At 58.3% G+C, this 15,602-nt stretch overlaps 1 protein-coding gene across 1 annotated transcript; it reads right to left on the reverse strand.

Moving 5' to 3' along the window:
- Positions 1-8,607: 8,607 nt before the first annotated feature.
- Positions 8,608-9,182, reverse strand: LOC134433012 (trafficking protein particle complex subunit 5-like). Its single transcript, XM_063181896.1, is given in 6 exon segments — positions 8,608-8,631; positions 8,633-8,698; positions 8,700-8,930; positions 8,932-8,967; positions 8,969-9,166; positions 9,168-9,182. Coding segments are annotated over 6 exon segments (570 nt in total).
- Between the last annotated feature and the right edge of the window lie 6,420 nt (positions 9,183-15,602).

Here is a 15,602-nt window from a genome sequence, read left to right on the forward strand (position 1 = left end):
TCACTCGGTTCCTCGGGTGTCACTCGGTTCCTCGGGTGTCACTCAGTTGTCACTCTGTGTCACTCGGTGTCACTCGGTGTCATTTGACAGCCCTACTGTGTGAGGTGGCCTCGTGTCACCGTCACCAGGGTGTCACTTGGTTCCTCGGGTGTCACTTGGTGTCACTCAGGTGTTGCCAGTGTCACTTGCTGTCACCGCGGTGTCCCAGATGTCACTTGATGTCCCTGGGTGTCACTCGGGTGCCACTCAGTGTCCCAGACGTCACTCGGTGTTGCCAGCGTCACTTGGTGTCACTGTGGTGTCCCCAGTGTCACTCAGGTGTCACTCGGTGTCCCAGATGTCACTCGGGTGTCACTCAGGTGTCACTCAGGTGTCACTCAGTGTCACTCGCTGTCCCCGGTGTCACTTGGGTGTCACTGAGTGTCCCCAGGGTCACTCAGGTGTTACTTGGAGTCCTCGCTGTCGCTCGTTGTCACTCGTCTCCACTGTGCCGTGTGTCCCTCGCTGCCCCCAATGTCACTCGCTGTCCCCGCTGTCCCACTGTCCCTGTTTGTCACTCGCTGTCCCCGCTGTCCCCGTGGTGTCACTGTTTGTCACTCACTGTCCCTGGTGTCCCCGCAGTGTCCCCGTAGTGTCACTCACTGTCCCCGTGGTGTCCCCGCAGTGTCACTCACTGTCCCCGCTGTCCCCGTTTGTCACTTGCTGTCCCCGCTGTCCCCGTTTGTCACTCGCTGTGCCCGTGGTGTCCCCGCAGTGTCACTTGGTGTCCCCGCTGTCCCCGTTTGTCACTCGCTGTCCCCCGCTGCCCCCATGGTGTCACTGTTTGTCACTCGCTGTCCCCGTTTGTCACTCGCTGTCCTCGCTGTCCCCGTGTCGCTTCCTCAGCCGTTGCTGCCGCAGCCGCAGGCGCCGCTCGCAGCTCAAACTCCTTCATGCGCATCACATAGCTGGGACAGGGACAGGGACAGTGTCACCAACGTGTGTCACCAACGTGTGTCACCGTGTGTGACTGTGTGTCACTGTGTGTCATCACATAGCTGGGACAGGGACAGCAACAGTGTCACCGTGTGTCACCAACGTGTGTCACCGTGTGTGACTGTGTGTCACTGTGTGTCATCACATAGCTGGGACAGGGACAGCAACAGTGTCACCAACGTGTGTCACCGTGTGTCACTGTGTCACCGTGTGTCATCACATAGCTGGGACAGGGACAGCGACAGTGTCACCAACGTGTGTCACCAACGTGTGTCACCGTGTGTGACTGTGTGTCACTGTGTGTCATCACATAGCTGGGACAGGGACAGCAACAGTGTCACCAACGTGTGTCACCGTGTGTCACTGTGTCACCGTGTGTCATCACATAGCTGGGACAGGGACAGCGACAGTGTCACCAACGTGTGTCACCAACGTGTGTCACCGTGTGTCACTGTGTGTCATCACATAGCTGGGACAGGGACAGGGACAGTGTCACCGTGTGTCACCAACGTGTGTCACGGTGTGTGACTGTGTGTCACTGTGTGTCATCACATAGCTGGACAGGGACAGCGACAGTGTCACCAACGTGTCACCAACGTGTGTCACCGTGTGTCATCACATAGCTGGGACAGGGACAGGGACAGGGACAGTGTCACCAACGTGTGTCACCAACGTGTGTCACCAACGTGTGTCACCGTGTGTGACTGTGTGTCACTGTGTGTCATCACATAGCTGGGACAGGGACAGGGACAGGGACAGCGACAGTGTCACCAACGTGTGTCACCAACGTGTGTCACTGTGTGTCATCACACAGCTGGGACAGCGACAGGGACAGGGGACAGTGTCACCAACGTGTGTCACCGTGTGTCACCGTGTGTCACTGTGTGTCATCACATAGCTGGGACAGGGACAGGACACTGTCACCAACGTGTCACCAACGTGTGTCATCATGTCACCCCTGTGTCACTGTGTGTGTCATCACATAGCTGGGACAGGGAGACTGTGTCACTGTGTGTCACCACCGTGTCACCACTGTGTCACCACTGTGTCACCACGTCACTGTGTGTCACCACAGTGGCACCGTGTGTCACCATGTGTCACCGTGTGTCACTGTGTGTCACTGTGTCACCACAGTGGCACCGTGTGTCACCGTGTGTCACCGTGTGTCACCGTGTGTCACTGTGTGTCACCATGTCACCACAGTGGCACCGTGTGTCACCGTGTGTCACTGTGTGTCACCGTGTGTCACTGTGTGTCGCCACGGCCACCAACATGTGCGTGCGGGTGGCACCATGGTGGCCCCGTGTCCCCAAGCCCCTCCCATGTCCCCGTCACCCCCCAGACACGTCCCTGCTGTCCCTGTGTCCCATGTCCTGTTCCTGCTGCTGGCAGCTGTCCCCCCATGATGTCCCCATGATGTCCCCCCAATGTCCCTGTGTCCCTTACTCCTTGTGCTGGCAGCTGTCCCAGCCATGTCCCCCCCAATGTCCCCATGTCCCCAAATGTCCCCTCAATGTCCCCATGTCCCCACCCCAATGTCCCCAATGTCCCCATTGTCCCCATGTCCCTGTCCCTTACTCCCGGTGCTGGCAGCTGTTCCAGATGTGGTGCACCCATGTCCCCCCAGTGTCCCCATGTCCCCCCAGTGTCCCCATGTCCCCACAATGTCCCCCCAATGTCCCCCCAATGTCCCCATGTCCCCCAATGTCCCCCCAATGTCCCCATGTTCCCCCAATGTCTCCAATGTCACCATGTCCCCAGTGTCCCCATGTCCCCAAATGTCCCCACAATGTCCCCACAATGTCCCCATGTCCACCAATGTCCCCAGTGTGCCCAATGTCCCCATGTCCCCATGTCCCAGTGTCCCCAGTGTCCCTGTATCCCCGATGTGCCCATGTCCCCAGTGTCCCCGTGTCACTCACTCCTCGTGCTGGCAGCTGTCCCAGGCGTGGCGCAGCACGTGCCACCCCCAATATCCCCATGTCCCCAATGTCCACAATGTCCCCATGTCCCCGTGTCCCCAGTGTCCCCAATGTGTCACTCACTCCTGGTGCTGGCAGCTGTCCCAGGCGTGGTGCAGCGCATGGCACCCCCATGTCCCCAGTGTCCCCATGTCCCCAATGTCCCCAGTGTCCCAGTGTCCCCAATGTCCCCGTGTCCCCAATGTCCCCGTGTCCCCATGTCACTCACTCCTCGTGCTGGCAGCTGTCCCAGGCGTGGCGCAGCGCGTGGCACCCCCAGGGCACAGGGAAGTTGTCCCGCTGGCACCGCAGCAGCCGCACCAGGTGGTGCCCGCAGAAATCCCTCTGCTCCAGGGGCACGCGGCATCCGAGAGCTGCGACGCCGAGGCCACCATCACTGTCACCAGAGAGAGGGGACAGGGACAGTCAGGGACACACAGGGACACACAGGGACACCCAGGACAGCTGGGATGCCAAGGCCACCATCACTGTCACCAGAGAGAGGGGACAGAGGACAGTCAGGGACAGCCAGGGACAGCCAGGGACAGCTGGGACGCCGAGGCCACCATCACTGTCACCAGAGAGAGGGGACAGGGACAGTCAGGGACACACAGGGACACCCAGGGACACCCAGGGACAGCTGTGACGCCGAGGCCACCATCACTGTCACACACAGGGGACAGAGGGGACAATGACAGCTGGGACAGCTGTGACGCCGAGGCCACCATCACTGTCACACACAGGAGACAGAGGGGACAATGACAGCTGGGACACTCAGGGGCACTCAATGACACCCAGGGGCACGCGGGCATCGGAGAGCTGCAACACCGAGGCCACCATCACTGTCACCAGAGAGGGGACAGGGACAGTCAGGGACACCCAGGGAGAGTCAGGGACACCCAGGGACACCCAGGGACAGCTGGGATGCCAAGGCCACCATCACTGTCACACACAGGGGACAGGGACAGTCAGGGACACCCAGGGACACCCAGGGACAGCTGGGATGCCAAGGCCACCATCACTATCACACACAGGGGACAGGGACAGTCAGGGACAGCCAGGGACAGCCAGGGACACCCAGGGACAGCTGCGACGCCGAGGCCACCATCACTGTCACCAGAGAGAGGACAGGGCCAGGCAGGGACACTCAGGGACACCCAGGGACACCCAGGGACAGCTGCAACGCCGAGGCCACCATCACTGTCACAGAGAGGGGACAATGTCAGTCACGGACACCCAGGGACAGCTGGGCTGCCAAGGCCACCATCACTGTCACCAGAGGGGACAAGGACACTCAGGGACAGAGGGGACACTCAGGGACACAGGTGACACCCAAGGACACTCAGCACCCACCCGGGAATGGGGACAAACAGGGGACACGGTGTGACAGACACTCAGAGACATTCAGGGACACGCAGCCCTGGGCCGGCTCCGCCACCGAGGCCACCATGGCTGTCACAGAGAGGGAACAGAGGGAACACTCGGGGACACTCAGGGACACTCGGGGACCCTCAGGGCCCACCCGGGAATGGGGACAAACAGGGGACAGGGTGTGACAGAGCGGGGACACGGGGTGGCAATGCAGGGACAGCGACACCCGCGTGGCACCAGGGTGGGGACAGGGTGGGTGGCACCGGGAGTCACAGACGGGGGGGACGCACGGGAGGTCACCGGGGTCACCCCAAGGCCACCGCGCCCCCCTTATGTCCCCACGTCCCCGCGTCCCCTCGCGGTGTCCCGCACTGACCGCGCGGCCGGCGGGCCGGCATGCCCAGCTGGGCGGGGAAGGACGGCATGTGCAGCGGGTCGGGCTCGGCCTCGGCGTCCCACAGGTAGCGCCGGCTCAGGTGCCCGCCCATGGCGGCGGCGGCGGCTCCGGGCCCGGCCTGGCGGAGAAAATGGCGGCGGAACCGGAAGTGAAGGGAGCCAGAACCGGAAGTGAAGGAGCCGGAAGCGGAAGTGAAGGAGCCGGAAGCGGAAGTGGCGGAAGGAAGGGGAAGGGGAGGCGGCACCGCGGCGCCCCCTGGAGGAGGGGAGGAGCGGAAAGCGCCACTGAGAGCCCTCAAAAACGCCAAAAAACAAAAAAAAAACCCAACAGAAAATGCTCCAAAAATCCCCCCAAAAGACCCAACCCCCACAAAACTGACCAAAAAACCCACAAAAAAAAAAAAAAAAAACACAAAACCCCACAGAACCCCAAAAAAAGACCCAAAAACACAAAAACAAAAAGAAAGAAATCACCTGAAGAACCCACCCCTCCAAAAAAAACCCAAAACCTTAAAACAATCCCCCAGAAATCCCTAAATAAACCTTTAAAAACAAACAAAAAGAAAACCCAAAAAAACCCCAACCGAAAATCTCAAAAAAACCCCTCCAAAAAACTCCCCCCAAAAAACTCCACCCCTTCAGAACTAACTAAAAAAAACACAAAAAAAAAGAAAAACCCTCCCTAAATAAAACAACCCAAAACCCCCACAAAACCCTAAAAAAATCCCAGAAACATAAAACAAAAAAAAAAAAAATCGGCAAAAAACCCAAAAAACCCAAAAGAACCCACCCCCTCAAAATCTCCCAGAGACCCTAAAAAAATCCCCCAGAAACCCCTAAATAAACCTTTAAGACCAAAAAAATCCAAAAAACAAAAAGAAAATTTAAAAAACCAAAAAATTGCCCCAAAACCACTAAAAAAAACCTTTAAAAACCACCATAAAACAAAAAAACCCTAAAATAAATAAATAAATAAATAGATAAAAAACAAACACCCAAAAATCAAAAAAAAAAACCCAAAAATTCCTCCAAATCCCCCAAAAACCCCAAACCCCCACCCCAAACTCCTTCAAAAATGTCCGATGTCCCCAAGGCCACCAGAATGTCCCCAAGGGGGTGGCAGGTGTCCTTCTGTCCCCAAGGAGGTGGCAGATGTCCCCAAGGGTTCCGAGGGACACGCTGGGGACACGAAGCCACCCCAAAATGTCCCCAGGCAAAGAAGAGACGAGGCCACGGGTGTGACAAAGGCGGTTTATGGTGACACCAGTGTCCCCAAGGGCCACCTCGGGGACAGGAACAGGGCTGGGGGACACAAAGGAGCTCCGATGTCCCCAAGGGCCACCATGGGGACACAAACACAGCTGAGGGACACAGAGCAGCTCCAATGTCCCCAAGGGCCACCATCCCCTAAGGAACGACGAGTGACACGGTCACGCTGTCCCCGTCCCAAAATGTCCCTGTCCCCAATGTCCCCATCTCAAATGTCCCCATCCCACAATGTTCCTGTCCCCAATGTCCCCATCCCAAAATGTCCCCATTTCACAATGTCCCTGCCCCCAATGTCCCCATTCCACAATGTCCCTGTCCCCAAAGTCCCCATCTCAAATGTCCCCATTCCACAATGTCCCTGTCCCCAATGTCCCCATCCCAAAATGTCCCTGTCCCCAAAGTCCCCATCTCAAATGTCCCCATCCCAAAATGTCCCTGTCCCCAATGTCCCCATCTCAAATGTCCCCATCCCAAAATGTCCCTGTCCCCAATGTCCCCATTTCACAATGTCCCTGTCCCCAATGTCCCCATCTCAAATGTCCCCATTCCACAATGTCCCTGTCCCCATCTCAAATGTCCCCATCCCAAAATGTCCCTGCCCCTAATGTCCCCATCCCAAAATGTCGCCATCCCAAAATGTCCCTGTCCCTCTCCAGGCTCTTTACCCCTCCAGGCCTTGTCCCCATGGCACTGTGTGACAAGGCCACGGTGTCCCCATCCCTGTCCTGTCACTGCCCTGTCCCTGTCCCTCTCCAGGCCACCCCTGTCCCTCACTGCCATGTCCCCTGTGTCCCTGTCCCTCTCCAGGCTGTCCCCATCCCTCACAGCCCTGTCCCCGTGACACTGTGTGACAAGGCCATGGTGTCCCCGTCCCTCACAGCCCTGTCCCTGTGACACTGTGTGACAAGGCCATGGTGTCCCCATCCCTCACAGCCCTGTCCCTGTGACATTGTGTGACAAGGCCACGGTGTCCCCGTCCCTCACAGCCCTGTCCCTGTGACATTGTGTGACAAGGCCATGGTGTCCCTGTCCCTCACAGCCCTGTCCCTGTGACACTGTGTGACAAGGCCATGGTGTCCCCATCCCTCACTGCCATGCCCTTGTGTCCCCATGGCCATGGTGTCCCCATCCCTCACAGCCCTGTCCCTGTGTCCCCATGGCCACGGTGTCCCTGTCCCTCTCCAGGCTGTCCCCATCCCTCACAGCCCTGTCCCTGTGTCCCCCATGGCACTGTGTGACAAGGCCACGGTGTCCCCGTCCCTCACTGCCATGTCCTTGTGTCCCCATGGCCACGGTGTCCCTGTCCCTCTCCAGGCTGTCCCTGTGACACCGTGTGACAAGGCCATGGTGTCCCCACCCCTCTCCAGGCTGTCCCCTTGGTTCAAAGCCCTGTCCCACAGTGTCCCCCATCCCTCCCACCCCATGTCCCCATGTCCCAGCACCTCTCCAGGCCATCCCTGTCCCTCCCACACCCATGTCCCCCATGTCCCCATCCCTCACAGCCCCATGTCGCCATGTCCCCCATGTCCCCGAGTCCCTCCAGGCTGTCCCCATCCCTCTCCAGGGTGTCCCTGTGACATTGTGTGACAAGGCCGTGGTGTCCCCATCCCTCTCCAGGCTGTCCCCATCCCTCATAGCCCCATGTCCCCATGTCCCCGAGTCCCTCCAGGCTGTCCCCATCCCTCACAGCCCTGTTCCACAGTGTCCCCATCCCTCCGACCCCCATGTCCCCACGTCCCCATCCCTCTTCAGGTTGTCTTCATCCCTCCCACCTCTAAGTCCTGGTGTCCCCCTCATCTCAGTGTCCCTCCAGGCCATCCCATCCCTCCCACCTCCACATTCCCCGTGTCCCCATCCCTCTCCAGGTTGTCCCCATCCCTCCCAACCCCATGTCCCCATGTCCCCCCCATGTCTCAGTGTCCCTCCAGGCTGTCCCCATCCCTCACAGCCCTGTTCCACAGTGTCCCCATCCCTCCCACCCCATGTCCCCGTGTCCCCCCCATGTCTCAGCACCTCTCCAGGCTGTCCCCATGCCTCATAGCCCTGTTCCCACAATGTCCCCATCCCTCCCATCCCACGTTCCCCATGTCCCCCCATGTCTCAGCACCTCTCCAGGTTGTCTCCATCCCTCCCAGCCCCAAGTTCTGGTGTCCCCCCATGTCTCAGTGTCCCTTCAGGCTGTCCCCAACCCTCATAGCCCTGTTCCACAGTGTCCCCATCCCATGTTCCCCATGTCCCCCCGTGTCTCAGTGTCTTTCTAGGCTGTCCCCACCCCATGTCCCCATGTCCCCCCGTGTCTCAGCGTCCCTCCAGGCTGTCCCTGTCCCTCCCACCTCCACATTCCCCGTGTCCCCGTCCCTCTCCAGGCTGTCCCCATCCCTCCCAACCCCAAGTCCCCACGTCCCTCTGTGTCTCAGCGTCTCTCCAGGCTATCCCCATCCCTCTCCAGGCTGTCCCCCTCCCTCCCAACCCCAAGTCCCCACGTCCCTCTGTGTCTCAGCGTCTCTCCAGGCTGTCCCCATCCCTCTCCAGGCTGTCCCCATCCCTCCCAACCCCACGTCCCTCTGTGTCTCAGCACCTCCCCAGGTTGTCCCCATCCCTCTCCAGGCCGTCCCCACGCCGTCCCCCCCTCATCTCAGCGTCCCTCCAGGCTCTTGTCCCCGCGCGATCACGGCCTCGTCGAACTTGATCATGAGCGTGGTGCCCTTGTGCCAGTGGGCGCTGACCGCGGGCGGGGAAGCCGGCGGCGCCCAGCACGGCCTCCAGCAGCCCGGCGGCGAAGGCGGCGCAGTTCAGCGAGCTGTTCTCGCGCTGCGGCACCGACACGAACGTGTTCACCACGGGCTCCCTCTCGATCACGTAGAACGTGCGCTCGTCGTCGTTGGCCTGCTCCAGCTTGTCGGCCTCGCGCCCGAACAGCGCCCGCCACAGCGGCCCCTTCACGAACAGCAGCACCCCCCAGCACTTTGGTCTCGCGCCTGCCGGGCCTCTCGCGGGGCCACCAGCGCGTCCAGGGCTCTCAGGCCCACGTGGTGGCCCAGCTGGGCCAGGCGGGCCTGGAGCTCGGCCACCGAGGCCACGCGGCGCTGGCAGTACTGCACCAGCTCCGAGAAGAGCAGCGCGAAGGCGGCCAGCGACAGCTCGGAGCGGGGCCGGCCCAGCGCGCGCTCCAGCACCGGGGACTTGCCGCGCGTGGAAACGGGCGTCCATGGCGGCCTGGGGGGGAAAAAGGGGGTCAGGGGGACATAGGGGGACACAGGGGGACATGTGGGACATGTGGGATTTTGGCCAGGGAGAGCTCGGAGCGGGGCTTAAGGAGGATCTGAGGGAGTTTAGGGAAGGTCTAGGGTGGTTTAGGGAGGGTCTGAGGGGGATTTAGGGGGATCTGAGGGCTTCAGGGGGGCTCTGAGAGGGTTTAGGGGGACTCTGAGAAGGTTCAGGGAGGGTCTCAGTGGGTCTAGGGTGGGTCTGAGGGGGTTTGGAGAGGGTCTGAGGGGGTTTGAGAGGGTTTGGGGAGGATCTGAGGGGGTTTGAGAGGGTTTCAGGAGGGTCTGAGTGGGTTTGGGGAGGGTCTGAGGGGGTTTAGGATCAGTCTGAGGAGGTTTAGGGAGAGTCTAGGAAGATTTAGGGAGGCTCTGAGGCACTTTGGGAGGTTTCAGGGGGTTTGGGGGAAATCTGAATGGTTTGGGGAGGGTCTGAGGGGGTTTAGGAAGGGTCTGGGGGGCTTTTGGGGAGGGTCTCAGGGGGATTTTGAGGGGTACAGGGGGTCAGGGGGACACAGGGGACATGTGGGACATGTGGGATTTTGGCCAGGGAGAGCTCGGAGTGGGGCCGGCCCAGCGCGCGCTCCAGCACCGGGGACTTGCCGCGCGTGAAACGGGAGTGCAGGGTGGGCTGGGGGGAAAAAAGGGGGTCAAGGGGGTGCTGGAGAGGGGTTTGAGGGGGTTTAGGGGGAGTCTGAGGAGGTTTAGGAAGGGTCTGAGGGCATTTAGGAAGGGTCTGGGGGGCTTTGGGGAGGGTCTGAGTGGGTTTGGGGAGGGTCTGAGGGGGTTTAGGATCAGTCTGAGGAGGTTTAGGGAGAGTCTAGGGAGATTTAGGGGGATCTGAGGCACTTTGGGAGGTTTCAGGGGGTTTGGGGGAATCTGAATGGTTTGGGGAAGGTCTAGGGTGGTTTAAGGAGGGTCTGAGGGGGATTTAGGGGGATCTGAGGGGTTCAGGGGGGCTCTGAGAGGGTTTAGGGGGACTCTGAGAAGGTTTAGGGAGGGTCTCAGTAGGTCTAGGGTGGGTCTGAGGGGGTTTGGAGAGGGTCTGAGTGGGTTTGAGAGGGTTTAGGGAGTTTTGGGGAAGCCTGAGAGAGTTTGGGGAGGGTCTGACAGGGTTTTAGGGGGATCTGAGGGGGTTTAGGGGGATCTGAGGAGGTTTAGGGGGATCTGAGGAGGTTTAGGGGGATCTGAGGAGGTTTAGGGTGGCTCTGAGGAGGTTTAGAAGGGTCTCAGGGGGATTTGAGGGGTACATGGGGTCAGGGGGACACAGGGGACAAACTGCTGGATTTCTCCAAAACTAAAGCTGCCAACAACAAGGACCCTGCAAGTCCTTAGAGCCCCCAAAAGCACCTTTGATCTGATCCCCAAACTCTGGGGAAATGATTTCTTTTTCCCATGGAAAATGCTCTCTGATTTCTGCCACTCGACACGGTTGACAGGGTGGTGCCAAGCTAGAAATTTGCAAACTTTGCTGAATTTCTTCAAAATTAAACTGCCAACAACCAGGACCCTGCGAGTCCTGAGAGTCCCAAAAAACACCTTTAATCTGATACCCACACCCTGGAGAAATTATTTCTTTAACCATTGAAAATAGTCTCTGTTTGCTGCCGTTTCCCCTGGCCGACAGGGTAGTGCCAAGAAAGAAATTGTAAATTTTACTTCTCCAAAATCATTAGAAAAAAATATTATAAAAATTATTATTAAAATATTTTATAATTATATATTCATATATTTATATAGATTATAATTATTATAAGAATATAATTAAGTATAATTATATATAATTACACCATATTATATATAAATATATAAATATATCAATTATGATAAAAGATTTTATTATTTTGTTATTATAGTATTCTATCTTATCATTATTTTTTATTATAGCATTCTATTATTATATTTTATATATAGTACTACATATTATAGTTTATATATTTTGTATTATTTATTTCTATGTATATATTTTATTTTATATATAAATATATACAAATATATAATAAAGATACATTATTATATCATTATTTGATTATTACATTATTATATTTTATCGTTATATTATACATAATATTATGTATAATATGATTATACTATTACAATATATGTTATATATAAATACATATATATATATGTACATACATATATATAGATAGATAGATGTATAATACATATATATATACAAATATATATGTATGTATATAATAAAAAGAAAAAGAAGAATTTAAAAAGCTACACCCTGCCAGCTGCAAAATACTCAGCATCCTTTCAGAACGTAAAAATTCCAACCAGCAAAGGCAAATAGGGTCTGAGGGGGTTTAGGATCAGTCTGAGGGGGTTTAGGATCAGTCCTGAGGGGGTTTAGGATCAGTCTGAGGGGTTTAGGGTGGCTCTGAGGGGGTTTAGGATCAGTCTGAGGGGGTTTAGGATCAGTCTGAGGGGGTTGGGGAGGGTCTGAGGGGTTTAGGGAGGGTCTGAGGGGGTTTAGGATCAGTCTGAGGGGGTTTAGGGAGGGTCTGAGGGGGATTAGGGGGCGTCTGAGGGGGATTAGGATCAGTCTGAGGGGTTTAGGGAGGATCTGAGGGGGTTTTGGGGGTCTGAGGGGGATTAGGATCAGTCTGAGGGGGTTTAGGGAGGGTCTGAGGGGGATTAGGGGGCGTCTGAGGGGGATTAGGATCAGTCTGAGGGGTTTAGGGAGGGTCTGAGGGGGTTTTGGGGGTCTGAGGGGGATTAGGATCAGTCTGAGGGGGTTTAGGGAGGGTCTGAGGGGGTTTTGGGGGTCTGAGGGGGATTAGGGAGGCTCTGAGGGGGTTTAGGGAGGCTCTGAGGGGTTTTTGGGGGTCTGAGGGGGTTTAGGTCGATCTCAGGGTTTTGAGGAGGCTCTGAGGGGGTTTTGGGGGTCTGAGGGGGATTAGGGGGCGTCTGAGGGGGGTTTAGGGAGGCTCTGACGGGTTTAGGTTCGATCTCAGGGGGTTTGGGGAGGGTCTGAGGGGGTCAGAGGGGGATTGAAGGCATTGGGGGGGAGCTAGGGAGGGTTAGAGGGGCTCTGAGGGGTTTGGGAGGCTCTGAGGAGGTTTAGGATCAGACTGACGGCGTTCAGGACGGTCTGAGGGGATTTAGGGCGATTCTGAGGGGGTTTAAGGTGTTAAGGAGGATCTGGGGGGTATGAGGGGTTGGACGGTGCTGGGGGGAGGGGTCCCGAGGTGTCGTTCGGGGGTCCTCTGAGGGGATCTCGAAGGTTCGGGGGTCTCTGAGGGGACTTGGGGGGCTTTGAGAGGGTCTCGAAGGCTCGGGAGTCTCTGAGGGGTCCTGAGAGGTCGGTCTGGGGTCGGACGGTGCTGGGGGGGGTCCCGAGGTGTCGGTCGGGGGTCTCTGAGGGGATCCGGAGATCCCTAAGAGCGTCTCGAAGGTTCGGGGGTCTCTGAGGGATCCGGGAGTCTCTGAGGGGATCTCGAAGGTTCGGGGGTCTCTGAGGGGATCCGGGGGTCTCTGAGGGGATCCGGGGGTCTCTGAGGGGGTCTCGAAGGTTCGGGGGTCTCTGAGGGGATCCGGGGGTCTCTGAGGGGGTCTCGAAGGTTCGGGGCTCTCTGAGGGGGTCTCGAAGGTTCGGGGCTCTCTGAGGGGTCCCGGTCCCGCCGCCGCGCTCGGGGGGATGCCGGACCGCGGCACCGCCCACGGGGGGAACGGGAGGCACCGGGTGGGGCTGGGGGCGCGGCCGGGGCGCTCCTTGGATGAACGGAGGGACCTCCAAAACCCCCCAGAACCCCCCGGTACCGACCTGACAGCGATCCCAGTGCCCGCGGGGGGAGGGACGGACCCCCGAAACCCCCCGGGACCCCCAGAACCCCCCGGTACCGACCTGACAGCGATCCCAGTGCCCGCGGGTGGAGGGACGAACCCCCGAAACCCCCCGGGACCCCAGAACCCCCCGGTACCGACCTGAGGCGATGCCGGTGCTCCGCGCGACACCGCCGCGATGCGGCCGTAAAGCGACACCGCTCCGGCACCGCCGTAAAGCGCGATCGGGGCGGGGCCTGAGCGGAGGGCGGGGCTCTGTCAGTGAGGCCACGCCCCCTCGGTGAAGCCACGCCTCCCTCGGTGAAGCCCCGCCCCCAGGGGCTGCGGCGGGGACATTGGGGACATTGGGGACAGCTGGTGGCACCGCCCCGCCCCCCCGGAACACCTGGGCCGCCAGCTGGGCTGGGGGAGGGGCGGGGATCCGCAATGACGTCATTGCGGGGGGAAGGAGGGGGGGGAGGGGCGCGGGGTGACCCCCCCCTCACGGGGACACCTGGGACAGGGAGGGGGGGCACCCCTGGGGTCACTTGGTGCCACCTCGGTGTCCCCAATGTCCCCCCAATGTCCCCTTAATGTCCCCTCATTGTCCCCACTGTCCCCCCAGTGTCCTCTCAGTGTCCTCCCAGCATCACTTGGTGTCACCCCGGTGTCCCCAGTGTCCCCTCAGTGTCCCCCCACTGCCACCAGTGTTCCCCCGATGCCCCCCAATGTCACCCTGGTGTCCTGCAATAACCCTAGTGCCACCCCCACCGTCCCCAGGGCCACCACAATTGTCCCCCCAATTCCCCCAGTGCCACCCTAATGTCCCCTCACTGTCCCCATTGTCCCTCACTGTCCCCAGTGTCCCCTCGGTGTCCCTCCTTTGTCCCCAATGTCCCCTCAGTGTCCCCTCAATGTCCCTCTGTGTCCCTGTGTCCCCTCAATGTCCCCTGTCCCTCACTGTCCTCTCTGTGTCCCCTACCCATTAGCTCAGCGTCCCCTCAGTGTCCCTTCTGTGTCCCCTCCCTGTCCCCTGTCCCTCACTGTCCCCTATGTCCCTCTGTGTCCCCTCTGTGTCCCCTCTGTGTCCCCTCTCCATCGCCTCAGTGTCCCCTCTGTCCCCCTCAGTGTCCCCAATGTCCCTCTGTGTCCCCTCAGTGTCCCTGTGTCCCCTCAGTGTCCCCAATGTCCCCTCAGTGTCCCCTCTTTATGTCACCTGTGTGCCATAGGAGGGACCCTGGGGACACTGAGGGGACACTGAGGGGACACTGAGGGGACATTGGGGACACTGAGGGGACACTGAGGGGATACTGAGGACACTGAGGGGACATTGAGGATCCTGAGGGGACATTGGGGACATGGAGACACTGGGGACACTGAAGGGACACTGAGAACACTGAAGGGGACATTGGGGACACTGAGGGGACATTGGGGACATGGAGACACTGGGGACACTTGAGGGGACATTGGGGACACACAGGGGACACTGAAGGGATGTCGGGGACACTGAGGGGACATTGGGGACACTGAGGGGACGTTGGGGACACTGGGGACTGTGGGGAGTTGGGGGCACTGGGGACTTTGGGGACACTGAAGGGACACAGAGGGACATTGGGGACATGGAGATGGGGGAGGTGACACTTCAGGAGTGACACGGGGGACATTGAGGACACTGGGGACACTGTGGGATATTGGGGGACATTGGGGACATTGGGGACATTGAGGACACTGGGGACATCGCTGGGGCAGTGACACGGGCACAGGGTGACCTCGTGTCCCCCAATGTCCCCTCAATGTCCCCAGGCGTCCCTGATGTCTCTGATGTCCCCAATGTCACCAATGTCCCCCCAAAGTCCCCCCAATGTCCCCTCAATGTCCCCTCAATGTCCCCAATGTCCCCTCAATTTCCCCAATGTCCCCTCAATTTCCCCAATGTCCCCAGTGTCCCCTCAATGTCCCCAATGTCCCCTCAATGTCCCCTCAATGTCCCCTCAATTTCCCCAATGTCCCCAGTGTCCCCTCAATTTCCCCAATGTCCCAATGTCCCCTCAATGTCCTCTCAAATGTCCCCTCAATGTCCCCTCAATGTCCCCAATGTCCCCTCAATGTCCCCTCAATTTCCTCAATGTCCCCAATGTCCCCTCAATGTCCTCTCAATGTCCCCAATGTCCCCTCAATGTGCCCAATGTCCCCAATGTCCCCTCAATGTCCCCAATGTCCCCTCCATGTCCCCTCAATGTCCCCAATGTCCCCTCAATGTCCCCTCAATGTCCCCTCAATGTCCCCTCAATGTCCTCAATGTCCCCAATGTCCCTCAATGTCCCCTCAATGTCCCCTCAATGTCCCCTCAATGTGCCCAATGTCCCCAATGTCCCCTCAATGTCCCCTCAATGTCCCCAATGTCGCCAATGTCCCCAATGTCCCCTCAATGTCCCCTCAATGTCCCCTCAATGTCCCCTCAATGTCCCCAATGTCCCCTCAATGTCCCCTCAATGTCCCCTCAATGTCCCCTCAATGTCCCCAATGTCCCCTCAATGTCCCTCAATGTCCCCAATGTCCCCTCAATGTCCCCTCAATGTCCCTCAATGTCCCA

Source organism: Melospiza melodia (assembly GCF_035770615.1).
Source record: "Melospiza melodia melodia isolate bMelMel2 chromosome 17 unlocalized genomic scaffold, bMelMel2.pri SUPER_17_unloc_1, whole genome shotgun sequence".
In the NCBI taxonomy this organism is placed as follows: domain Eukaryota; kingdom Metazoa; phylum Chordata; class Aves; order Passeriformes; family Passerellidae; genus Melospiza; species Melospiza melodia.